General features: G+C 54.8%; 4 protein-coding genes across 4 annotated transcripts; 3 read left to right on the top strand and 1 right to left on the bottom strand.

Annotated features, from left to right (window-relative positions):
* Positions 1-3,050: 3,050 nt before the first annotated feature.
* BROUX77_001764 (uncharacterized protein) lies at positions 3,051-5,608 on the top strand (the record flags this gene model as incomplete). The annotated part of the gene is made up of 2 exons (XM_073746229.1): positions 3,051-3,286; positions 3,361-5,608. The coding sequence occupies 2 exons, from the start codon at positions 3,051-3,053 to the stop codon at positions 5,606-5,608; spliced, it is 2,484 nt and encodes an 827-aa protein (XP_073606846.1).
* Positions 5,609-5,958: 350 nt separating this feature from the next.
* BROUX77_001763 (uncharacterized protein) lies at positions 5,959-8,033 on the bottom strand (the record flags this gene model as incomplete). Its single annotated transcript, XM_073746228.1, has 2 exons — positions 5,959-7,908; positions 7,977-8,033. 2 exons carry the CDS (start codon positions 8,031-8,033, stop codon positions 5,959-5,961), a joined length of 2,007 nt encoding a protein of 668 aa, XP_073606845.1.
* A 551-nt stretch (positions 8,034-8,584) lies between these two features.
* On the top strand, positions 8,585-10,399 carry BROUX77_001762 (uncharacterized protein; the record flags this gene model as incomplete). The annotated part of the gene is made up of 5 exons (XM_073746227.1): positions 8,585-8,661; positions 8,725-9,310; positions 9,394-9,614; positions 9,683-9,808; positions 9,955-10,399. The coding sequence occupies 5 exons, from the start codon at positions 8,585-8,587 to the stop codon at positions 10,397-10,399; spliced, it is 1,455 nt and encodes a 484-aa protein (XP_073606844.1).
* Positions 10,400-24,306: 13,907 nt separating this feature from the next.
* On the top strand, positions 24,307-25,350 carry BROUX77_001761 (uncharacterized protein; the record flags this gene model as incomplete). Its single annotated transcript, XM_073746226.1, has 1 exon — positions 24,307-25,350. One exon carries the CDS (start codon positions 24,307-24,309, stop codon positions 25,348-25,350), a length of 1,044 nt encoding a protein of 347 aa, XP_073606843.1.
* Between the last annotated feature and the right edge of the window lie 410 nt (positions 25,351-25,760).

Raw genomic sequence — 25,760 nt, 5'->3', positions numbered from 1 at the left:
TTACATAGTTGCTAGTTAGTTCCTATGTGACTATGCACAAGTGTATGCCTCATGTTCCCTGCCTTGGTAGCTTACACCATCTAGCGAGCGTCGTCTTTCATGCACTGTGATATGCTTGATTCGGGGCGCGTGAGCTGACAGCCGCGACATGCAGCAGGGCCGGGCCATTCGTGGGCCCCGATATCCAGCGAGGCCAGAAGCACAAGCACAAATATCCAAGTGCAAACCCTTTGCTACACCACTGGCAGGCCTGGCAACTTGGCCTTGCTGTTTTGTGACTGTGATCCCCGACCAAAGTTCAAACGAACTGCTCCGACGACAAGTCATTCCATCGAGGCCCTTTTTTTTTTTTTTTTTTTTCCTCCTTCACATATATGTCCCAAGGTATCCCTGCAGCCGTGGGTTGTGGTGGGTGTCTTGCCCTGATCCTTTGCTGTCCAGACGGATGTTCTAGCGCAGCCTTATCGCCGTCGTGGTTTTGGACGAGAGCCCGACAAGCTCTAGCTTGAGCTCTAGCTCTAGCTCTAGTTCTAGTTCCAGCTCCAGCTCCAGATCCAGCTCACGCATGCATGCATGCATGCCACTTTTATAGCCAACTCTACTTGTACGCAAGTAGTTGGGAGAACGAACCCTCATCTTCTTCTCTGCTCCTCACATTGTCCTCAGCTGAGCCGTCCGAGCTGGGTTGTTGGTCCGATGTGACCTGAGCTGAAGCGAGAAAAGCTTGGACGAGGGACCAAGGACCAAGGACGAGGCGGGGAACCAGGGCCTGCCTGGATAAGGGTTCATTCATTGTGGCCAGTTCAAGTCAAGTCCAATGGCCTTGTTTCAGAGGCAGAGCCCCCAACGGAACTGGTGCCCCTGTTGTCATGTTTTGATTTTTTTTGTTTGTCTCGGTCTCGCGTCTGTTGGCAAAGGCCGATAGCAGCCAGAGGCCACTCTGAGAAGATGTGTCGAGGTAAAACGTAGTTGTGTGGTGCGGTTCCTGGGGTCGCCATCCGGGAACCCCTGCCAATTTCCAGACTGCCCGGACGAAGAAGAAGAAGAAGAAGACTTGAAAAAAGGCCAGTGTGTGAGACAACCCCAAGCAAGCCCAGATCCAATTCCAGAGGGCTCCCTTTCTGGCGGCGCTTCTAGAAGTGTGAAAAGGCCTCTGCATTGCAGCGAGGGAGAGAGACGGAGAGAGAGAGGGAGGGGACAGAGGTACAAGTCCAACCCGGCACAATACGGCTACGGACGGCCATGTCTTGTCTGTAGCACCGTTGCAGGGTGTCTGACGTGAATCTTGTTGTGCTGCTCATGCGTGGAGTTGAGACTCTGATATTGCTGCGCCCAGACTGCACAAGCGTGGGGACCAACAACGACGACAACAACACAGCCAGTAGAGCCGGGACATTCATTAATGATAGACTCGGAAGTCGCTAGAGTCTCTCCTCGAGGCTTGCTGTCCTTTTCCCTAAAGCCGATTGCTCCCCCTATAGCCTCTCTCTTTCTCCGTCCCGTCCCGACCACGGCCCCCCTCCTCAATGCAAACCTCCAACCGTGAATTACTTGGAATGCAATGGAATGGGCAGCTCATGGCTGTCTGGCTTGACATGTGCAGGGTGCTACTTGTTCCTGTACGGCTTTTTTTGTTTTTCCTTTTTTCCTAGTAATCTCCTCCTCGCCCATTGTTACTCTTTTTTTCTTCTTTTTTATTCTTCCCCTTTTTTTTTTTATTCTCCCGCTTCTCTAGCACATGCACGAGGACAACAAACGAACAAAGCTTCTTCTTTTCTGTAAGTCGACCTCCAGCTCTGCGTTCCCATTCTCTGGTTCTGCTCAGCGTGTTTCTCTCTCTCGCTTTCCACTTGGCCATCTCCATCATCCTCCTCCTCCTCCTCCTGCTCCCGCGCCACCTGGAACTCCCTTGTGAGATTCCCAATTCTTGTTGTCTCCATAAGCCCCTTGGCTCCTCTGCTTGCTGTGGTCCTCTCGTCCCTCGTCCCGCATGTTTTCTCGGCCTTGAGCCACTGGGGCTATGGGCCAAGGCCCCTGTACCATGTCCACCTGCACCCTGTCCATTCAAACTTTGGCCACTGTCACTCTGCCCAAGCTCCCGCCGCGTCCTTTTCCGTCTGCTTTCTTCTTCCTCTTCCTCTTCCGCTCCCTGGCTTCTCGGCCCACGTCCCTTGCCTGCCCACGCATTCGTCCAAGTACAAGTACAGGCACTCACACATTCCATTCCACCCAAGGCCAAGGCCCCTTTGCTCTCGCTGCGTGGACTTGCCTCTTTGTGCCACTCAACTCACTGCCACTCCCACCCTCACCGACCGGGCTTCCCAAGAGATCGCTCGCCCATGGCTGCTGCTCCTCTGGGCTCTGTCTGAATAGGGCTTGTCTCTCTCTAGTCTTAGCTTCGCTTTCCGTCACACCTTGTATACAGTTATAGACCCTCTCAGACTCGGCCCTCACACGCGGCCCCGGTCTGGTCACATCGCCCACGGCTCCTAGAACACCACAAGACCAACCGAGCAGACAAAGAGAGACACTGACACGCCCGTCAAAGAACACTTGTGCCTGGCCTTGCCTGGCCTGCATACAAAATCCCCACGCCGTGCCCGCTCCTGGTTTCCTGGTGCGCTGCTCGCTCTCTGATTGCTTCAAATACGAGAGCCCGATCCCTTCACATCGCCGGCCCTGGCATTTATGCCATTTATTGTTTTGCTCTGCTCTAACCGCCCGCCAGCTCTCCCGCCAGCTCTACCCGCCAATTGCTCCCCGTGGACGTGGAGCCTCCATCACTTGATTCACTGCCCATCCATCCATCCTGCTCGTGCCGACTGACCCGCCCGTGCTGATTGGCTAGTCTTCCCCTTGTGTTTTTTGCAGCCTGCAGCTTGCATCTGCCGCTGTCGATCCGACGCCATCGACCTTCCCACGGCCGGGCCGACCCATCCCATCCCACCCGCGTGCTCGTGATCTTGCGCCTAGCTGTGATATCTCCCTTTTCCTTTTTTCCCGCCCGCCAGCCAGCCCTCGAGGGAGAGGGAGGGGCCTTTGATTCTGTTATGAACACCCTGCCGCAAGGCGGTCCTTTTGCCGGACTCTCGCAAGACGCCCAGGACTGCCAAGCCCAGCCAGATTATGCCGCTGCCACCGAGAATATAAATGTAGCCCCAAACTCCGCCGCGGCTCCCGGCCCCGGCCCCGGCCCCGGCCCCGGCCCGGCTGGCGCCCTCGTCGTCAAGCCGAAGCGCATGCGCACCAGCAAACCCAAAGTCAAGACGGGCTGCAGCAACTGCAAGTAAGGGCCCCTTCTTCCCGTCACTCTGCCATGGTCTGCCTGTAGCTAACACTTGCCCCGTGCCCCTACTCCAGACAGCGCCGCATCAAGTGCGACGAGCGAAGGCCGTCCTGCCTAAACTGCGAAAAGTCCAAGCGCCAGTGCACCGGCTACCCCGCTCCCAGTCGCAGCGCGCGTGGCCATGAAATCATCTCCATTGCGCCCAAGCCGCAGTTTGCAGCCGCCGTGCCGATAGCGAGCCGGCCCATTGCCGTCGGCCCCGGCCAGCCGATGCCGTTCTTTGATATCGCCTCCGGCGCCTCGGTCCACGTGCCGTTGCGCCGCACGCAGAAGCTGCACCACCGGCTTGCCTCCGATTTCCCGCCCGTCCCGCAACCCCAAGCGCTGCCGCTGCCCACGCTGCCCTTGTTCAACCATGTGCCCCAACCGCTGCAGCTCGCCGAAGAGGAAGTGCCGTACTTCCAGCTGTTCCGCACCAAGACGGCCGCCGAGCTCTCGGGCTACTTTGACAGCGTCTTCTGGACCCAGTCCGTCATGCGCGAGTGCCACACGTCCAACTCCATCATGCACTCGGTCATTGCACTCGGCGCGCTGTACAAGACCCTCGAGCAGTCGTCCGAGTCGCCGCCGGGGTCTCCGCGCAACGCGGCCGCCGGTGCCCACGGCCGCGGCCTCAAGCAGCACTGGACCATGGCCGTCAACTACTACGCCAAAGCAATCAACGCCCTGGTGAATGAAAAGGCATCGGGCCTGTCGAGCCACCGCATGAAGCTGATGGGCATTGTGCTGCTGGCCTGCTTCGACTCGTTTGTCGGCGACCACCGCCAGGCCATCAAGCAGATCCAGACCGGCCTTGGGCTGCTGGACAAGCTGCGCGAGGAGCAGCGCCGCGCCTTTGCCTACCAGCCCGGCTACGAGCCTGTCGAGGAGGAGCTGTTGCAGATGTTTACGCGGCTGGCCATCCAGGCCAAGTCGTACGACATGGCCTTCCACTTCCCGGAGCCCTACGTCGTACGCCTGAACCAGACGACGCCCTTTGCCGACGGCAGTTCGCCGCAGTCGGACAGCGACACGGCCAGCAGCTTCAACTCGTTCCGCCACGTAACGCTGCCGCAGCGCTTCACGTCGCTGATCGAGGCGCGCATCGTGTGGGACCAGATGCTCGAGACCATCTTCCGCTTCACCGAGACCTTCTTTACCATGCAGCGCGCCAACAACAAGGCGCCCATGGGGCTGCTGCCGGCCCGGATGCTGCAGTACGGCATGGGCTTCAAGAATCAGCTCGAGGCGTGGGACATGGCCTATAAGCACATTCTCATGAGCCGCTTCACGCTCGGCGTGCGCCACCAGGAAAAGGCCGGCATCGCCGTGCTCAAGATGACCCACCTGATGACCACGGTGCTGTTCCTGATGACCTTCAACAAGGACGAGACCGCCTTTGACCAGTTCGAGCACTACTTTGACGCCATCGTCAGCCTTGCCGTCGAAGTCGTCGGCGACGAAGAGCGTCGCGCCGCCGCCCTGCGCTGCGCCACGCCCGACGCCTGCCCGCACCGCCAGCCGGGCCTCGATGACTCGTACACAGCCTACCACATCAAGCCCAGCTTCAGCGCCGACCTCGGCATCGTGCCGCCGCTGTACGTTGTGGCCACCAAGTGCCGCAACCCCGTGATCCGCCGCCGCGCCATCCGCCTGCTGCAGAGCAGCGCGCGCCGCGAGGGCATGTGGGACAGCCAGCTGTCGGCCCGCATCGGCGACTACATTGCCATGCTCGAGGAGGAGAGCGACGCCGACCCACGCATCTGGGACCTCGAGGAGATGCCGCCCATAGTCGCCGCGCCCGCGCCCGCCTCCTCCGTGCCCACCGCTGCGCCGCCCGTCGTCCCACCGCCCAACATCTCGCCGCCCACCACCGCCCCGTCCAGCCTGTCGCCGTCCATGAGCTCCGCGTCGCCGAGCTGCAGCTCCAGCGCGTCAAGCAGCGGCGGCGACCCGGCCGGCGCGTCGCCGCCGCCGCGCCTCGCAAGCACCAGTCCCGCCGCGCGCTACGCCCAGCCCGTCACTACGCCGCTGCCCCCGCCGGACCTCGAGATGCCACCGTGCAGCTCCGAGCCGATTCCCGGCGGTGTCGCGCCGCCGATGCCGCCCATCGGTCCGCCCGTCGTGCCGAGGCTCAAGGCCATCCCCGAGAGCAAGCGGCTGATGGTGCAGGCGGTCGAGTTTGATTTGCGCTCCCGCTTTGCCAAGTTGCAGCTCGGCACGCGCGGCCTGATTCCGGGGTCGGTGGACGCCAAGTCGCGGTACCGGGAGATCTCGTGGTAAAAGGCCGGGGCGGTCATGATTCTCTCCATGTCTTTTCTTTCTTTCTTTTCTTTTTGGCTTCTTCTCAAGTTTCTTTGCTTTGGTCTTTTCTGGTGTCATGGAATACCCCCCGGGGAGTTTACAGGATTGTTTTGGTTTTCTTCAGGCTGTCGTGGGATTACAGCCAGCATACATCTCATCTCGGCTCTTGGGAGAAGTTAAGTGTTAGACAGGTCTTATTGCGGCGAGGGCGTTCCTATAGAGATGTGTCTTGATCATATCAGCCATCTACGCTATCTATTATATTTACACATTAAAAAGAGTAGGCCGTGTCCGCCCTTGTACCAGTGCCCCGTATTGCTCCGCCCGTATTACTCCTTATCCCAGCTATTATCAAATGACTTTTGCTTCTGCCTTGTATTCCACCCCAGCTTTCCCCTAATACTATTCACCCAATCCTCGCTCCGGCCTCCGCCCTGCGCTAGCACCGACGCAAACGGATACCGGCTGGCACTGATGGTGACATAGTCCCCGGGCAGCAACTCGAGCCGCTCGCGACCGTCAAACGAGACCCACGAGCTCGTGCGCGCGTCATACGGCACGCCGACACGCAGCACAATCGTGTCCGGCAGGATAATCGGCCGGAACGACAGCGCGTGCGCGCATATCGACGTGACCAGCATGACGGGATTGTCCGGGTGGCACAACGACCCGCCGGCCGCCAGGTTGTACGCCGTGCTGCCCGTCGGCGTTGACACGCACACGCCGTCCGCCAGCACCGAGGTAAAGTGCTCGTTGTCGCCAAAGATCTCCGTGTACGACATGGTCGGGTTCGGCCCGCGGTCTACCACCACCTCGTTGAGGATCTCGTACGTCCCGTCCGGCCGGTGTGTGTGCTCGCCGTCGCGCTCCTCGCCAACCAACTCCTCCACCAGATCGCGCTGCTGCAGCCGCTCCAGCTGCTCATCGCGCTGCGCCACCGACGCACCGGCATCGGCACCGGCCGCGATCCGCGCCCGTGCCCGCGCCCGCATCACTGTGCACTCAAAGCGCAGGCGCAGACTAACCACGACGCCGTGCTCAAACGCCGCCGCCAGCGTATCCTGGAACCCGCCAAAGTCAAACTTGGCCAGAAACCCGAGGCTGCCCAGCGAAAACGTCAGCACGGGCGGCACGACGCGCTGAAACAGCCAGCCGGCGTACAGCACCGTCCCATCGCCGCCCAGCGTGATGCAAAAGTCAAACGTCTCCGGCCGCTCGCTGCACATGCGCGCCGACCACAGGCGCAGGCGCCCGCGCCCGCGGGGCCTCCCGTCCGCGTCCTCGCCGGGGTCCGCACACGCAACTTCGCCCGCCGCCTGCTCGTCGCCCGCTGCGGCATGCAGCCCCGCCAACTCGGTCCGGAGCGCGGCCGCGTCAAAGCGCCGATGCGCCGCCAGCTTCGGCTCAATGTAGACGACGTAGCGCGCGCCGCGGTCCGGGTGCAGCAGCCAATGGACCAGGCGGCGCGTGTGGGATAGCAGCGTAATGTCGTGGATCTTGGTCAGCACAAAGATGGAGCGCACACGCGTCTTTATGCGCACGCTGCCGAGCCGCCGCGATAGCTCGCGCACACCCCAGACCATGTCGGTCAGCTGCCGCTTGGTCAGGTGCCGGCTGTGCAGCGAGGCGGGTACGGCGGCGGCTGCTACTGCGTCGATGTCGGGGCTGCCGTCGGCGTCGGAGCCGGCGTCGGCGGTGGGCCGGGAAACAGAGTTTGTGCTTGGGGCTGGCGTCTTGTCGCGCGGTGTCGGCGGTATGCTGGAGCTAGCGTCGATTTCCGGCGGCGAGGCGCGGTGGGACTGGTTCGGCGTGGTCTCGCGCGACCTGATCATGGCGCCAACCCAGGCCTGCTCGTCGGGCTGGCCATGGAAGTCGTTCGAATAGAGCTGCCGAGGCGTTCTCTCGCCCGTCGGAGACGCTGTTACCGCAGCCGGAGGAGCCTCCGCGGGCTTGCGGTGGTCGTTCTCGCCGTGTCTCAACAGCGTCGGGCGGGCGTACGGATCTTCATCTTCACTGTCGCTCTGCGAGTACACTTCAGAGATGGCCGATTGGCCATGCCGGTCGTCTTCGCTCTGTGTCTCGAGCCGCTGGGCGCGCCGCTGCGACTTGAGGAATTGATGCACGATGCACTCGGTTGCGGCCGGCGCGGCGTGGCGCCGGCGGTGGTGCTGCTGGCTGTGCCATGCAGAATGCGTGCCGCCCAGGGTCGGGGTTGGCGGCTTCTCGGAAGACACAAGCGAGCTCTTGCGGCGGTAGACGGCGGCGGGATTCAATTGGACCTGGGCACATGTGTGAGCAGTGGGAGGGCCGGGGGGTGATTCAGAGAGAGGCGGCGGGCGTAATATACCTCGACCAAGTCGTCGCCATCGCTGCGCTGGCCGGGTTCGGTGGGCGTGTGGCTCATGGCGGGCGGTGCATGCAGGCACGGAACAGCTGGTATTCTCTGTTCTAAACGCCGTGAGGTAGTTGGAAGCTTCGGATCACGCTTGTATCGAGAGCGCGGCAAATAGGTGTGCAGTCACTTTTTCCGTGGCTCTGCAAGCATGAGAATGCAAGCCCGCAAGGACCTGCTTATTCTTCTTATCTTTTTTGCCAGTAACCAGGATAACGTGATCAAGCACATGAGCTGGGTTAGATTCTGTCCATTAGTTAGCTAACACTTGTTCTAGCTAACGCTGATTCCGTCTATGACGTCATATGCGTGTTGGAGAATCACTTTGAAACGACGGCCACCACGGCTAAGTTTCTGCCACAATCTCACACAAGCCAAAAACATTGTCCGGGCAGCTGCCAGAGCAAAAATACACTCTATATTCCAGTCATTGTCAAGGGCTTTTTCATCGTGGTCCAGAGGCCCAAGTAACTCTGGTCCAACCCTGGTTATTGTCCCAGGTGTACCCCCCACATCACGCGCCTCAAACACGCCATTGTAGTATAACTCTTCAGCTATCCAGGATGATCGTTCCAATAGTGAGCACCACACCGCAGCATCTAGTGCTCGTGGGTGCTTGTTACATGGACACAATTCTCGAGTGAGCTGCCCTCCCTGCTGTCGAAACCGGCCCCTACTAACAAGAACCGCCCCCCGGGCCAAGTGTGCCATACTACCCGCACGAAGACGAGAAGCTGCGGTCGACCAAGCTGCTGACGCGGCGCGGGGGCAACTGCGGCAACGCCCTCGAAGTGCTCCAGCAGCTGACTCCGCTCGGGCCGCAGCAGCAGGTGCCACGGCTCCACCTCGTCGCGCCGCTCCCGGAGTCCGACAGCAGTGCAACACAGGCCATCGCCGCGTCGTTCCGCGGGCCCGAGAACGAAGGGACGCCCAACTACGTCGAGCGGTGCGACTTTAGCTACAGCCACGCGCGGACAGTTGCAGCCGACGCCGAGTCCGACGCCGACGCTGACGCTGAAGCCAAAGCTGACGCTGATGCCCACCGCGTGCCGCTGCCGCTGCCGCTGCCGCTGCCGCGCGCGCTGCCCCTGCTCGCCCCCGTCGACCTGAGCATGTGTCTGTACCGCGGCGAGAGCCAGACGGCGGCCACCTCGTATGTGCTGCGTAGCGCGGGGTCCGGGTCGCGGACGGTGGTGAATTACAACGAGCTGCGGGATATGACGATTGATGAGTTTGGGCGCATGGCGGCGCGGATTGGACAGCAGAGCGCACAGTGGTGGCACTTTGAGGTGAGTGGGCGGACCGGAGGTCGGAGGTTGGAGATCGAAGAACGGAAGACGAAAGATACAACACCCGCTAACCGTGTTCCTAGGGCCGCATCCCCGACATCACACATGAGTGCATGTTGCTCCTGCGCCGCAGACTGCAAAACGCCACCAACTTGACAATCAGCATCGAGCTGGAAAAGCCCGGGCGCCACGGGCTCAAGGAAGCGTCGGCAGCGGCCGACGTGCTGTTCATATCAAAGAGCTGGGCCGAGGCCCGAGGCCACTCGTCGGCTGGCGATTGCCTGCTGGCAGAGGTAGCCCCAGGGTGAGTGTCCAGTACGAGCATTGCATCATGGGCTGTGTTTGCTAACTCTCTTGCCAAAAACTCTACAGCCAGCTCGGGTTCTGCACGTGGGGCGCCCAAGGTGCCTGTGTATACCAGTGTCCGTTGAAGGATTGCGATACGGACGACTTTGAAATAGTGCGGCAGTGCTGTAAGCCAGTGAATGCGGTTATCGAGTGAGTATCCCGCCACCGGCCCCAACGTCCCCCCTCCCCCTCTCGCTGTTATTCTCCGCCCCTGTTCCCGCCGCCGTCCCGTCCCGTTCCGCCACAAAGCTGAAGCTGACTCTCACCCACCTCGTTCTTACTCGTCTACTACACAGCACTCTAGGCGCCGGTGATACGTTTATTGCAGCTGCGCTGTTTGGACTTGGCGTGTGCACCCAAGTCCAGATGCAGACCCAAGCCGAAGTCCAGTCGCGGTCCCAGTCGCCGCGTACCGGCGCCGCCACCCACAGCCCCACGGCCAGCCGCGCCAGCAGCCTCAGCAGCTCCATCACGCTGACAAGCCAACTGCAAAACCAGCGGCAGCTGGAACAGCAGAGCAGGAAAAGCCTGAGTTTCAGTTTCAGTGGCAGTGGCAGCAGCGGCGGCTGCACTGCGACCGGGTCCAGTGGCTACGACAGGACCGTGTTACAGGCGGTCCTGGACTTCGCAGTGGCCATGGCTACACTAAAAGTGCAGCAGGAGGGCTTTGCCGGGCTGGTGGATAGAGAGGCGCGTGGACTGGTGCAGCAGTTGGTGGACTGCTTGGCGAGGGCATCGTGAGAAGGAAGAGGAGCAGGAGGAGGGGGGGAAAGAAGGGGGGCGACGTTGGATGGTACGGTGCCTATGTCTACGTGCTAGCACTGTGATTGTATGCGTCTAGGCAAGGGAGAGAGAACAGTACAGCCGAAGCATAGACACAGTGGCCAGAGCACTTGTATCGATCGATGTAAAGTGCACTTGCTTGTGCATATGCGGCCTCGAAAGACCGACCACCTCGACTAGGAAGCCGTCCTGCAACAAAGCGAGCTGCGCCTCTGCAGGGCAGCCAAGTCAGCACTTGAAGAACGAGAAGCACGAGGCCGACACCCAAAGAAAGATATTGATGGTGGTGGGTGCTGCCGCCAAAGCCAGAGCCAAAGCTCGCCGTGGCTAGCTAGGCCTGCAGCACCAGCACTAGCACCAGCAAATTTTGCCCACATATGCGATAGAGCCCAGAGCCCGTGAGCCCCGTCTTTGCCCTGTTGGGCTGCCGTAAATATCCCTCGCGCCGTGCTCCAAGCTCCAAGCGTCTTCTGCTATAGGGCGCTGTACATATACTTGCATGCCTGTCTAGGGCCTGTACTCTGGGCATTTTGGACCCTGTATTCCTTCCTCTCCTCGACGTGCTTGGGCCACGGCCGCAAACTGTCCAAGTACATACATGTAAAGAAAGCAGCCATTGTAGCGCACCAGAGGCGTATTGCTCGCTCGGGGTTTAGAGGGGGAGAGCCCTAAAGTACAGACGCTTGCAGAGACCGGGGATGCTTCTCTTCAGACCTCAGAAGAGAGAGAAGAGAGGAAGTGGGGGGAGGGGCGTGAATGGGGGGTCTGTTGCCTCTGTATAAAAAGAAGATGAGGAATTATATACAGGGCTCTGGAGATACGACAAGGGTTCTATGAAATACCACATTCGGTAAAGCAGCAGGCCTGAAGAGAGATGTGCGTTTAGGCGAGAGGAGGGAGGGGGTTGAGAGGCCGGCGGCCACAAAAACAAGACGGTATGCGGTATTGGACAGGCGATGGACAGCCAGGACGCATGGCGAGCGGGAGGGTTGGATGGCCTGGACAGGACTGGACGGGTGGAGGACTGGATGGCCAGACAGAAAGACCATCAGCTTTCAAGCCAAAAGGGCAGCCAGCCAATATCATCCACAAAGTGTACAACTGCTAGATCCTCAATGGTCGTTGTGCACGTTGTTTTACAACCTGTTCTTCCCGCTTTGTTTCTTTTCCAGCCTCGGATATCTCCCCTCCCTGGCCCCGGCCAGTCCTCCAAGTCCCAAGTCTATGCCCACTTGGCATTGGAGCACGCCCCATGTCCCACATTGAACCCCCCCCTCTTCTCAGGCACTTCTTTTTCGATAGACCCCTGCCTCTCTCTCTTGCTGTGTGTGTTGTTCCCTTCCTGATGGTTTCAACTCCAACGTCTCATGGCTTTTGTTGATAGCATTTGTAGGTGACCAACGATACCACCATGCCACCATCATCTTTTGCACTGGCCCATAGTGGCGAGTGGCGGTGGCAGCGAAGAAAAGTTTTTTTCCTCTCTCTCTTCTTTCCTTGATCTCGTTGGTCCTTGGTCTGACGTCTTCATTTTTTTCTTGTAATTTGCTTTTGTCGAAAAAAAAAAAAAAAAAAAGAAAAAAAAAAAGAAAACTCAACAGGCATGCTCCCCCGTGCAGAATTCAAACATGACCTGCCTGGTATGGCAGACTCTGAACGCTTCTAAGCGACAACGCCACAAGTAGCACTGCGGGAGTCGTAGTCACAAATGGTGCCTCCTGGTCTCGACTTGTGGTCATGGTTCTTGTGCTTCTTCTTGTGCTTGTGCTTGTGGCTTGCATCGCTTCCCGCTAAGCCACCATCAATATCAATATCAACGACCAACAAGCACAAGCACAAGCGGTGCGTGGGTGGGTGGACTGTGGAATCCCAAAGAAGACAACAGAAGACGACGACGATGACGACGATGAGCTGCAATGCCTGCGATGACTCTGCATACATCACAACTGTAACCAGAAAGCATGCACATACACACACATATCCTGTATGTATATGATATGCAATACTCCCTCCCCCCGCCCCAGCAAAAATCAGTATCACGGCGACAGGCAAAACCGCAAATCAAACTTGATGTCATGTCATGAGATCACAGCTCTGTGGTCTTTGTCTCTCTTGTCCCCTGTCCCATGTCCGTCCCTGTGAAAGATGGGAGGTGTGTCGGTATCACCACCCACCCATCTCTCCATCGTCACCACCACCACCACCACCACCACAAACTACCACCTCCCCCTCCACCGCTGCCGCCAACCCAACCCAAGCCAGGCGACTAAGCCAAGGCTTCCTCTTCGCACCCCGGTCAGTCAGCACAATGTCGACAAACAGAAAACCTAAAACTCGGGCCACATCCTGGCTCCAATCCATGGGCCCTTTTTTTTCCTTGTTTTCTTTTTTTCTTTTTCCCCAAACAAGCAAGATTTTCCCTTGTCTCAATAGTCTCTAGACCTTTTCCCGAGCTGTTCCCTAGCGTTACATATATAGCACAAGCGCATTAGTACTTGTCCCTGTAGTTATACATATGTACATAGCAAGCATATAGCCAGTCTCTCTCTCTCTTTCGTCAAGAGACACACACATACGCATGCACAGCTCGCAAATAAGCGGTGAACCAAGACTTGATCTCAGAAGGAGCAATTCAAGTCCAGTTCTGGTTCTAGGTGACCCTAAGGCTGGACCTGATCTGAACTTGGGGCTAGGATAGGATAGCAAGCCTAAACGAATGTACATAAAACACGGATACCAAGTGAGAGCGAGAGCGCGACCAAGAGCGAGATGGAGCGTCAAGGAAAGTTTACCGGAGTACCACTTTCATCCACTTGATACAAAAAAGGTCTTGTAGGGTTGATGGTGCGCTTCCACCAAGGGTTCAAACAGCGCCAGCCAAGGCCTAGACCCAGACTCTGACTGTTTTGCTGATCGATCTCGAAAGGCCTTTGCTCACCGACCCTTGCACATTGCTCTCGTCTTAACTGCGTGCGCATTGTGAGGTGGGGGCTGCGTAAATGCATTGGCTCGTTCTGTTGCTTTATCCTCTGAAACAGACAAGCACCTACTAGTTAGTACATACTCGTTAGCCAGTATTACTAGTAGCCAGGTAGCGTAGCGTGGCCTTCATATTCGCCGCCAACAGGACAGGCCGGCCAATCACACGCAAGCATACAAGGCTTGGATTTGCTTGTGCGTGTGCTTGTGCTCGTCCTTGTGCAGCAACTCGCTTTGACTAGCCCTGTTCCAAGGGACCACGTGCATGCATAAAACGCATGCATCAATGCATGTGTCTCTGTATGTACATACATATGTATGCACGGCGCCGAGGGCTCCACGAAACAGGCTAGATGGAAGAAGATGGCGACGAGCAAGCAGCCTTTTCTACCGCTTCCCTCTCCCTTTTTTCTTTTTCTTTTTGCTTGCCTGCTGTTTCTCCTCTTTGCTGGTACAGGTACACCAACTTCAGCCTGAGCCCTGGCTTTTCACCGACAATGCAAGAAACAAGAGACTTAGCCGGTCAGACAAGGGCCCAGGTAACCCGAGTTTCTTTTTTCCATTTTCCTTCTTCTTGTGGTCTGCCTGTCGCCTTCTCCTTCCACAAGGTCAGGCCGGCTGTGACTCGTGATAACTGGGGCTTGTCTCATGGGCCGTGATTATGTTTTGTGTGCAAGCATGCATACCGGAGCAAGCTTCGACAGGCAGAGATACTCACAGGTTAAGTAATATTACCTGGTCATGTGCGCTTGAGCTTTTGTAACATGGGCTCACAGGGAATAGCTAATGAAGAAAAGCCACAACCTCCAAATCAACTCGGCCGCAGACCATAAGAACGGAGTTTTTTTTATGAGCTTTGTTCATATTCAGGCCAAGAGAACAAGACCAGATGAGGACGAGGGCAAGAATGGCGACGGATAGGCCGCAAAAAGAGGCCGCACGGTTGAGGCTTGCCTCGCCTGTCAGGAGCAGACGCAACCGCCCGCTGTCTGTATGAAAGAAGAAGAAGAAAAAAGGGTTGTCTTGCCCCCCTTGTCCTGCCTGGCCTGTTTTGTTCTGCAGCAGCAGCAAAAGAAGTCAGTCAAGCTCAAGCCCAAAGCCCGAAAGCTCACCTTCAATAACACCTCTATATTGGCAAGGGTGTTGTAGACAATTGGCTGGTTACATGACCCGGGGGGGCGCGCGCCTATGCACGATAAAGAGAGCCAAAGAAAAAAAAGGAAAAGGACTATGAGAGACAGACACGCACAGCGTGCGCAAGGCCAACATATGCCCTTTCCTTGCTCGCCCATCCCTGAATCGTGACTGTTGAAAGGAGAAGAAGAAAAAAAAACGAACATGTCAGGTGGTATATTGTATTGGAATCCGTGCAAGACAGTAGAAAAGTACCATCGCACTTGCAGAGTAGATCAGTACTAGACCACAAACGTAAAAGAAAAAAGGAAGCACAAAACGGCGCCAGTGCACGTTGGCACTGGGCTGATGCTGCGGTGAACATCACACTTGATGTTAGGTGCTAAGCCAGACCAGGCCAGTGCATGAATGAATGGATGGATGACTGAAGAGGATCTTGGGAGGCATGGAGGCGGAATAGGAAGAAGGGGATGGGGAGGGGCACACCAGGCCAGGATGTCGGGGCGTAATTATAAAGAGAAGGGAGGAGTGAATAAAGTGCGTGGGTATGTGGATAGATACCGTCCCAAGGACAGAGCAGAAAGAGGTGGTCGTTAGAAACAGAGCCCTTCTATCCAACCAATATACCTGGGTATATATGGATAAAGACAGGGAGCTTCCGTCTTGGTTCTAGTCATGATCTTCTCCGCTTGTCAATGAGCATTAACATGGTTGCATCACACCCTCTCCATGTCCTGGTTCTGTAAATTTTTTTTTCATTATCACCGCTGTCCTTGCTTTGTGCTTCTCCTTTTCTCCAGCTCTGTGAGTTTTTTTTTCTTTTTTTATTCATGAATAAAAACCCTTTTTTTCTCTCTTCTTTTCTTTCCTCGGGCTCTCCTGCATTTTCCTGTGCCTTGATTAATGGACACTAATAATATCTCTCTGACCGGAAGAGAACCACTGGTTGTGGTGGTGGGTGACGGTAGGCTATTTCGGCTTCCTGTTCATCTGAGGATGGTGAGCATGAGACGAGGGGAACCAGTCTCAGCACAATGTGAGATAAATGTCTGTCTGATTATCAAGACACTGTGTATATAGATACATACATATGTACTTGTGCTGTTGTGTTGTAGTTGATTTGTGCAGGTATGTTTGTACATACGTATTTGTTTGATTACCCTCGCTTGCTCTGGGTCACCCAAGACAGATACGTGTATATTCATCACCAACACATCTGTATGTCCATACGTACTTACATGCTCAGACCTGTATGGTAGAAGCGATAGTTAGTGCAAACTGGGCGTCATGAGACCCGCGTTCGGCTTCCTGTTCCATTATGTGCTGTGTCCCGTAATCTGCCCCTTCCCAGTGCATCGTGTGATGCTGGCTATATCGTTTCGGCATTCCCTGCGGTCAAGGGAAAAACCAAGAGGATTTGATTGGGTCTGTGGGACAGAGACGGAAGTACAGTAACATAGAAAGAGAGATCGAGAGACAGCTTGTCGTTTCACAGGATCATGGAATGAATTGCAGCGTAATTCCAGTACACTGTATTAGAGGCAGGGAACGAGAGGGATATGACGCCGTGTGGAGTTCAATGTGGTAGTGTAGTTAGTGAGATAAACTAGCCATGGTTTACCATACCTGCTCCTTAGCTATCTGCGAGCCATGGCGCCAGCAAAGAGAGTGAAGATGGGGAAGGGGTGTGTGTATAGTTTGGCTAGACAAAGCAAAGGGGAAATAAAAAAGAAAAGAAATGGACTTGGCCAGACCAGACCAGATTGGCCATATAAAGTCTAGGGTATGTCATTCCCTGCCATGCCATGCCATGCCAAATCGACGGCAGCCGGAATCAGCCAACGACAAGTCAAATGTACATAGTACATCATACTAGCATATTGGGAGCCCCGGAAGGGAGAGAAGACAAGAAGAACAAGCACAGACCGTATTTTGGAAAAGAAAAAAGAAAATGTGAAAAGAGAAAAAAAAGAAAAGAAAACAAGAGAGCAGGTGTCACGGGCCAGGTGAGCCAGAGCTCATCCTTCGAGGAGCGAGGAAATACAGTCAGTCTGCCTCCAGTCGGCATAACACTGTCTTGCATCTTGAACCTTTCTAGCGTCCGTGTACATGTCTCTTCTTGGCTTTTCTTGCTGTACTCGTACAAAGGTCTGTCTATTGGTGTCGGTTGTTGTTGTAGGTGGTGCGTCATGGTGCTATTTGGTTTCGGGTTGAGAAGGTTCTTCTTCCAGGTCAGCCCAGATCTGCCAGAACGTCACAGAAAGGCCGTCCAAACAAAGGTCCCGGGGCGCTTCCATTTTTTCGTATCGTATCGTGTTCGTTCCCTTTTTAGACCAAGTCGCATATTTTTCCCTAGCTCTTCTCGTTCTGGTCTGTAATTGCTTACTTTTTGTTTTCGCTATGAATATGTGATCAGTCTCTCTCTCTGCCTCGGTATGTGTTCTGGCAGGTCTTGCGACATGGCATAGCTTGGCCTCTGTGCTGATCTCAAATCTTCCCTAACGGTGCATGCTTGCACTTGTCGCAGAAAGACATGTTTCTGACCAAGGACTCCCACACTACAAAGAACCCGATATTTGATCCTATGTCTCCATTGACCTGTTGATGTTGTCTTGAACTGTGTCATGATCCAACCCCTCCTCCAGGTCATGCATCTCCCTTGTAGTAAATAAGAGCGATTATTGGCAGCTGAGAGGGGAGAGAAAGGAACGCAAATATCTGTTTCGCCCCGTGGTTTGCTGCGTAGCCCTCAGGGCACACATAGGCGACATCAGAGCCCTGGCAAAACAAATAGTAGGTTTAGTTGTAACTATAGAAAGTCCATGGTTGAATGCATGTATGCACATGCATGTACGCAAGTAACCGATCCCTTGAGCCTATGCATCTGTATATACTTGTGCTTGGTATATCATGACAGATTCAAATGTGACCTTGTATGGGAGGTCAGATCAGGCCAGGCCGAGCCATGTTATGGACCAAAAGCATGCGTGGGTATTATGTACGTATGCTGTACAAGGGACAGAGGTTTTATTTTTGGCCCCGCCGCCAGGTATAGGATTGTTGGGAGGCAAGACGCAGACGTAGCGCTAGTACTTGTGGACTGCACAAGACAAGATATTTGCCAGGCTGAAGCAGACGAACGAGGATACTCGTCATGACCTGCGTATCGATGCTGTGCTGTGCTTGTGATGAGATAAACCCGCCAACGCAACGCACCATGTATCAAGCCAGACCAGACCCAGTGCCTGGGTGACTCTTAGTGGAAGTGACTGATCACTGTGATTCAATATTTCACATTGTACAGTAGAGAATAGACACATAGGGCGCCATCAGCTGGTGCATGGCTGACTGGCGGGACTCGCTAAGCCAAGCTGGACGAGAAAGTCGAGACAAGCACAGCTCTGAGGCACGCGTGCACAAGCTCACAGGCTCAAAAGAGCACAAGTGCACCGAGTCAGATCAAGACCCAGTCGTCAGTCAACAAGTTAACCGTCAGGCAGACAGACAGACAGACCATTAATCGGTTAGCCTCGCTCCACTCCATGTTTATGGCTCCATGTCTAACCCAGCCGTTGTTGGTTATCCCTTGCACCACCATCTTTCGCCTTGGGGTATCCTTTATTGGACTTTGTGAGGCCGAGCTGAAAGGACTGACACTTGTAAGATTGGGCGGTTCAGGAGAAGATGCATTTCAATGGCGGATTCCATGTGGCCTTTTTGGTGGTGATGTACGTCGAATCGATCGACAAAAGCGGCCTCTTGTTGCTGGTTGGGTTTAGGGGCTTTTCGGACAGGAATGGGAATGGGAGAGGGGGAAAAAAGGCGGTGCTGCGGGCCTGGCCTGGCCCTGGCAGGGGATGACTAAACTGTTCCACAAATAATTTTTGCGCCTGCACAAACTAATGAATATCTCACATGTCCCGTGGTTTCTGTAGTTAACATCTGCACAGGAAAGCGCAAAGCGCCAACTAAAGTGTGGAGCGCTATACCTTGTATATCTTGTACAAGACTTGTGTATGGGTGCGGACCGCTGAATTTGACGCTCCCTGATTGGCTGGTTTACTTGGGAAGCATGTTGTCTCTGGTGGTTGTATCAGCGCATAGATGAGGCGATGTGTGATGTGTAATGTCTAATTTGTGTCCTGGGTTGTTTTTTAATCTCTCTCCTAGCCAAGCACAGCATTCCCAAGGCTTATCCCTGGATCTCAAAATTGTCCAGGCACACAATGAAGGGTGTTTTTTTCCCCTCTCCCCGGTTCTCCTTTGACGTGCATGCATGGCCTTTTGTCAGACTTGCCTCGCCTTAGGGTTCGGATGAGGGTCCACCAGCGCAAGGATAACAATTGGGCCGTAGCTTTCAGGTCGTGATTGGGAGATCAAGCCCACACCACGAGAACCAGCGGCAAGACAAAATAGCCGGAGCGAATGGCGCCGGCAAAGCCATCATGAGCAAAGGCAAAATCGGGGCCTATGACGCCGTTGAGTGGCTTTTGCGTTATTTGGCTTTGGCTCTGGCTCTGGCTCAGGTCTTGTTGAGTGTTTGCTTACTGTGGTTTGATCGTAGTTTAGTTATCGGAAAGTTCGCCCTTGGAACATGCCGCTTCTTGCCTTTTTTAGGGACTTGCCCTATGCCACTATGGGGCCCCTGCTCTGGCTTGCTGGTAACCTGCTACAATTGCAATTGCTACTGCTACTGCAACCGCACCTATGGGTGGGGCTTGCTCCCTGGATGACTAGCTCTTTTTTGTCTTCGTGCCTTTTGCCGCACTTTTGCCGAATTTTACCGAATTTTACCGCCTTTGGTTGTGCGTTCCTCTCCAGATCCATGCCTGTCCAAATATTTGCCTTTCTTCAATCCTATGACAAGCTTAACGCAAACTTGGGCTCTCGCTTGGCGCTGTTCTATCCTTTTGTCTCTTATTGTTGTCTTGTTTCTACTGGCACGCCCCGTCTGCTGCTTCGTCGCTTGTCACTTCCGGCTGGCTTTCCATATACTCACGCCCACGCCAACTCCCTCAGGTTCGATACTGCAGATCTGCCACACCGTGGTCCTATTTCAGTCACTATCCGCCGACAGACATCCAGTTATAAGCTTCAGACTTGCTGCTGGCGTTGATATTGATATCCTGGTCTGGCTGCTGGTTTTTCGCTCTAACCCCGGCTCCAGGCTCTTTGTGCTGAATCTGATTGTCGACGACTTGGCTTGGGTCTGTGTTTGACCCATCCCTCGCCAACTTCTACTCGGTTATTAGGTCCTCTCTTGGCTCCTTCTCCTCCCACACTCTTTGTCGGTGGTGATGTGGATGTGTGTGGGTATGATGCATGGCTGTTGTTGTTTCGCGGTTTGCGCTAGGTCCAGCCACAATAAATGGAAACACGACGTGGGATCCAAGCGGCCAGGCAGTCATGCAACCCAACAGTTCCGGTTTTATTACTTGTGGCGCCCTTTCACGGTAGAGATCACCACCACGAAGAGAGGGAGGAAAGGATTGGAAGCGTGGTACTTTGGGAGGGCTGTGAGCATTGCATTGCTGCAACTCATACTTGCATATAGGTAGGTATACAGACCGGCCATTGTGTTTGAAGCTGGCCAGGGGGCCCGACGGGGATGGAGACAGAGACAGCGGCCAGGAACTGGTCTCTGTCTGGCCCGCCTTTGACGAACACTTCGTGATGAATGAAGGCCCTCCCCCCTGGTGGGCGGTGCAGCGAGAAAGACCAAGCGATGGATGAAATTGCTAATATGGACACATGAGTGTGTAAATGGATGCACTTGTATGGATGAATGGGTCATGGGCAATATTGCACACACAAAAGTGCTACCATGACACGCATTCATCCAAGCGGTTCTCAAACACAAGGGACAGATGCCACTTACTTGTATGACTTGGTCAGGCTTAGTCCCTCCCATCCGTTTCGCCCTGACGATGCAATGCACCAGACCAGCCGTACAATACTCGGTGTACAAGTACCAACTAGCCAGACAAGTCGGCCAGACACGACACGATATCCACACATACATATCAAGGCTTAGTCAAACCACTTCCCCACCCATGCATGCATGCATGTATACAGAACATGTAGTGTACAAGAAGTGTGCCGAGATTGGTATGCGTGACACACCAGCACGAAACTCTGCTAATTTGACGAGAACATTGAGACAACGATACGATGCAACATGGACAAAAGACATCAATACGACTACGGGACATGGGACACGGAACAGATGATGTGTAGCCAAGTACACTGATTTAGAAAAAAAAAAGACGGGCACAGACGCTGGTGTACTTGCATACATGTGTCTGTTATACACTTGATGCAGACAAAGACACAGACAGACGCCGATACAGACACGGACATGGACATGGACATGGACGCAGACATAAAGATGCACAGATGGCCAATGTGCACGGCGAAGAAGGCCAAACGAAGAAAAGAACAAGCTTGGACCAAGAGCGACCAAAAAGACCGGGGAGCAATGCTAAGGGTGGACGGGCCAGAGGAAGCTCTATGCAAAAACGAAATACGTGCAGGTTTTTATTCCCTAACTACTTGTGTGCCATTCCAAGGTTGCTGCCAGCTCTGGTTCTTGATGGCGTTGACGCTGTCTCATGATGGTCAGGGCTGGTTGTGTGGGTGGGTGGATGTTTGGTGGCGGTGATATTGGAACGCATCAGCATTGGATTGGAGCTAGACCAACCGACCCGGCTAGCCTGAACTTTTATCGGCTTGGTCCTTGTGTCTCCGTTGCCAAAAAAAAAAAAAAAAAAAAAAAAGGGCCAAGGCTTTCGACACGACAATTAGAGGAAGGGCTTGGCATCTGGATGCATCGGACATGAGATCATGGGCGGCAGGCCTTGTGCCTGTGTGGATATGTGTGTGTTTCGTTTTACCAGCGAATTAATTTATAACGGCACAGCACAGCACAGCACAGCACAAACAAGGGCCTTCGTTTGGCTATGACGAGACGAGACAAGACAAGACAAGACAGCGAGACGCCAAAGCAAAGAACACCGAGAAAGGGGACAAGGAACAGGGATTGGTCGACTGGCCGACAGGCGTGAAAGGACTGAGGAGTTTGGCCGGCCACTCAGTCAGTCAGTCAGTCACCTTGGACCTTGGCTTAGTCGCGGACAGCCAACAAGAACAGGACCGAGACAGGGACATGACGGTCCAGGAGCATGGATAAGAGGAAGCTGGAGTGGGACAGGGATGTATGCACGATAAAAAAGAAAAAAAGTGAGTGAGAGCGAGTTTGAGGGAGAGAGTGACGCTTATTATTTTATGGCAATTTATTGGCCGTCTTTGTCTAGGACACCACAGAAAGAGACGCACACACGCACACACGCACAGAACGAGACAAACATAGAGCGTGCTGGTGGAACCAGCCAGATCTTGATTGAGGCTCAGGGCATGCGGGCGGGTCAAGCTTGAGCTTGAGCTTGATCTTGAGCCCCAGTGTCAGTGCCAGAACCAGGCCGAGAGAGGCCAAGTTTGATGAAGCCATAGATGCTGTCCATAAAGAATGAACGGGGGGGGGCTGTTGACAAGCCGCCAGGCAAAGCAAGTCGAAAACACGAGATGGGGATTTTAGTCACGGCTAAGATGAGCTGGCTATGAGCATGGGATGGATGTCCTGTGATGGGAAGAGACTACATATTTACGAGTGTTTTTACTAGGAGGTAGGTGGAGGGGTACTTTTTTTCTTTTGCAAGGGTTGTGGTTTAGGGAGGGCGGCAAGGATACTCAAACGTGGAAGAAGAATGTCAAAGGAAGAGAGAAGGCGAGAGGAAGAAAGGGAAGACGTAATATGGAGAGGAGGAGGGCCTGGAAATAATAGTTAGAAGAAAGAACGGGCGAATTAAGAGGCGTCATCTCCATTTTAAGGTATATGTGCCGCGGGGCGAGAAAAAAAGGCTGGAGCACGAGGAAAAAAAAAGAAAAAAAAAAAGAGTTGTCCTCGGCCGAGTGACGACGCATAACAGAACAGGGGAGAGAAGAAAAGAAGAACAAGAAAAAAAGAAACAATAATGCAGTGGTTTTATCCACAGTAAGAAAAGAAAAAAAGAGGCTCTTGTGCCATGTTTTTTTTCCAAATTCTCGGCGTCTTTGCCGTGGCTTCAAGGTGATTGGCCGGCGGAGGGCCCCCGGCTGACGACAGTCCAGCTGGCCGCGTGCTTGCAGCGAGAGAGAGAGAGAGAAGAGAGCGTGAGAGCGTGAGAGCGTGGGAGAAAACGAGAGTGAGAGATATCTGAGCCCGTTCCTCCAGGGCCAGTCTCTCTTGGCGGGAGTCTCTCCTGGGGAGTTTTTGTGACGCTGACCAAAAGCATCGTCAGTTCCTCTCCAGCTTGCTTGTCTTGTCTCGTTGTCCAAGATCAATAGAGTCGCTCCTGACAAGACAAAAGCCCGCCAAGGGGACTTGAGAGCTCCCTTGCAGCCCATGCCAAAGGGCCGCTCCAAGTTCTTACAGCCAGATACCAGCTAGGTGAACGCCCCCACCAGGACCACTCCCCCCTTGATGCTGGGCCTTGGATCTTGCCACGCGCACGCCTCTTTCTTCGTCGTCGTCGTCGTCAAGTTTCGCTCTCCCTTGGGTCTCCGTCTCCTTGGTTGTCGCCCCTCTTGCCCCTCGCCGTGCGCAAAGACGAACCTGCAAATGTAAAAGGCAACGTTTACATTTGCTCGCCTGTTGGCTGACTGACCCTGGCCGTGCGTGGCCGCGCTTCAGTGCGAGTGCGTGTGCGTGTGTGTATTGCTTGGCCTGATCTGACCTTGACTGACCTGACCTGGCCTGACCCGACCCGAACACCGCCAAACTTGGAACCCGGGCATGGTATCTTCCTGCGAAAACACCCCCCCCCCCAAACTCCCGAAAAGATGCACCCTCCCACCCATCCCCACATCCCATCCGGTCTGCTTTGTTGTGGTCCGCATGGAATCGTGGAGCCAAGCCAAGCCAGAACAAACCAAACCCCATGTCCATGCCCTGCCTTGCCCATGGCCATGGCCCATACCCATACGGCCGCTGACCGACCATGACCCAGAAGAACTTTGGCTCCCAAAAAAAGAAAGCCTCAGCTTTGTGTGTGATTTGGCTGTAGCTCTGGGCTCTGGGCTCGCTTGCTCGCTCTCGCGCCCACCCTCGCCCTCGCTCGGCCGCCCAAGGGCTGGGTCCGTTTGGGAAATGCAATGCTCGCTTGGCTTGCTGCACTGGGACGATCGATCAGAGGGATGCCGGCGAGCGAGGAGACCAGAGGAGACACACACCACAAACATACTAGCTCCGCGCTACAGGACAGGCTCAACTCAACCTGTGATTCTATTAGTTTTGATTATACCGGATTTAATGACGTGAAGTAAGGATTGAGATGTGTGGAGGCGCCTGGGTGTTTCTTTGGCTGTTGGTTTTCTTTTTATTGATTTAACTGTCTGGCATTTAATCTCTTTTTATTTTCTTAATTGACGAGAGCCGGCTTTCTTTGGTCTGATATATACTTCATGGAACTCACTTACATCAACATCGTCTCTGGACCTTTGACCTCCTTCTTTCTTCTACATCAATCACCATTCAGTCTTCTCCTTTGATATAAACATCTTTTTTGACTACACTTGAACACGCCGTCTGAACTACATATCAGTTCATCTCCCCCCGATCTGTCTTCCCCATCATTGCTCTCACTTTCATCCATACACACACACACACACACACACACACACACACTCACCCATCTTCACCTCAACTCACAATCACCATGGAGTATCCCTCTGCCACCATCTCCAGACGGCACGTTTCCCAACGTCGCTCGCCCGTCATCAACAGCAGCATCACCAAGCGCCAGTCTTCCCACAACACCTCACCACACGCCAAGCGCTGGTCCATGTACGACGGCAACGTGTTTGCTGCTGCCGCCAACGCCATCAACAACTACTCACTAGACGCCTCTATGCCCCGCGCCCGGCCAACCAGCATGTTCATGGCCATGCCTGCGTCTTCATCTTCTGCGTCCGCCTCGTATCTGGCTGCCATCACTGCTGCGCCCATGGCCAGCCCGCTCTCAGAACCCATGTCTGATATGGTCTTTTCGCCCAGCCTGGCCATGACCTCGCAGCACCAGCAGGGCTACTACTCGCCCGCTTCTTACACCTACATGGCCGCACCTCAATACACCCGCGGCTACGAAATGTCCCGGCAGCAGCAACAACAGCAACAACAACAAATACATTGCCCCAACTACTCAGACTACCCCCCTACCCTACCAGACTCTGTGCCCAGCTCATTCGACATGTCCGCCCTGTCCATGCCAGGCTTCGAAGCCTCTTCCGTCGGCACCAAGTCTCCGCAGTTCACCGCGCCAATGACGCCCGAGCACTTGGCGTCGAGCTCCAGCACTGCTAACTCAGTATTCTCCACTGCCGCGCCCGCCACCACCACCGCTGACGAGGACTCGGGCGAGGTCCTGCATGGCATGGGTCTGTATGACGATGACGCCATGACCAAGGACGACGCCGACCTCGCGCTGGACAGCTCGCGCGACTGCATGCAGTCTCTACTGGCCGACACCACACGGGCGGCCCAGCCGACCAAGATGCTCCTCATGAAGGACTTTGAGCCTGAGGCTTCCGACGACGAGGACGAGTTTGAGCAACCGGCCGCCGAGGACGCCGAAGAGGAAGGCGAGCCTGCTGAGCCCGTGGTCCAGGAACAGCCACAGGAGTACTTCCAGCCCGTGTACAACCAGCGCATGTACCCTGTACAGTCTATATACAACGCCAGCGCTGGCACGAGCTGGATCTAATTCTGTTCCCCCTTATTATTCCCGCCACTACGGCGGGATCGTTATGACTTTCATTTGTTAATCTTCCCCCATTCACGGTCTTTTATTTGCGTTGGCGTTATATATCTGGGTTTCTTTTTGTGCCTTTGGGTCAGCGGAGTTTACCTCTTTGTTTTTTCCTCTTCATTTGTCATTTAGATAGTCCATTGTCTCTCCTTGTCTCTTTACTTGTTGGCATTACTGTGTATAAGAACGATACCACCGCGGAACTTTTGCTTTGTTAGGGGGGTCTGTGGGAGTGCTAGAATGGACAACCAGGTCTTGTGTGTTTTTTTCTTTTTTTGTTGGGTCGGTGTTATCCCGCGCATCCGTCTCGTGATGCCCCTAGAATAGATAGCCTTACAAAACGTTCGTGAGATGGACGCAATATT

Source organism: Berkeleyomyces rouxiae (genome assembly GCF_048999995.1).
Source record: "Berkeleyomyces rouxiae strain 22BRR77 chromosome Unknown BrBRR77_ptg000002l, whole genome shotgun sequence".
Lineage (NCBI taxonomy): Eukaryota > Fungi > Ascomycota > Sordariomycetes > Microascales > Ceratocystidaceae > Berkeleyomyces > Berkeleyomyces rouxiae.
Note: the sequence above shows the minus strand (reverse complement) of the source record. Positions and strands in the feature narration are given on the sequence as shown.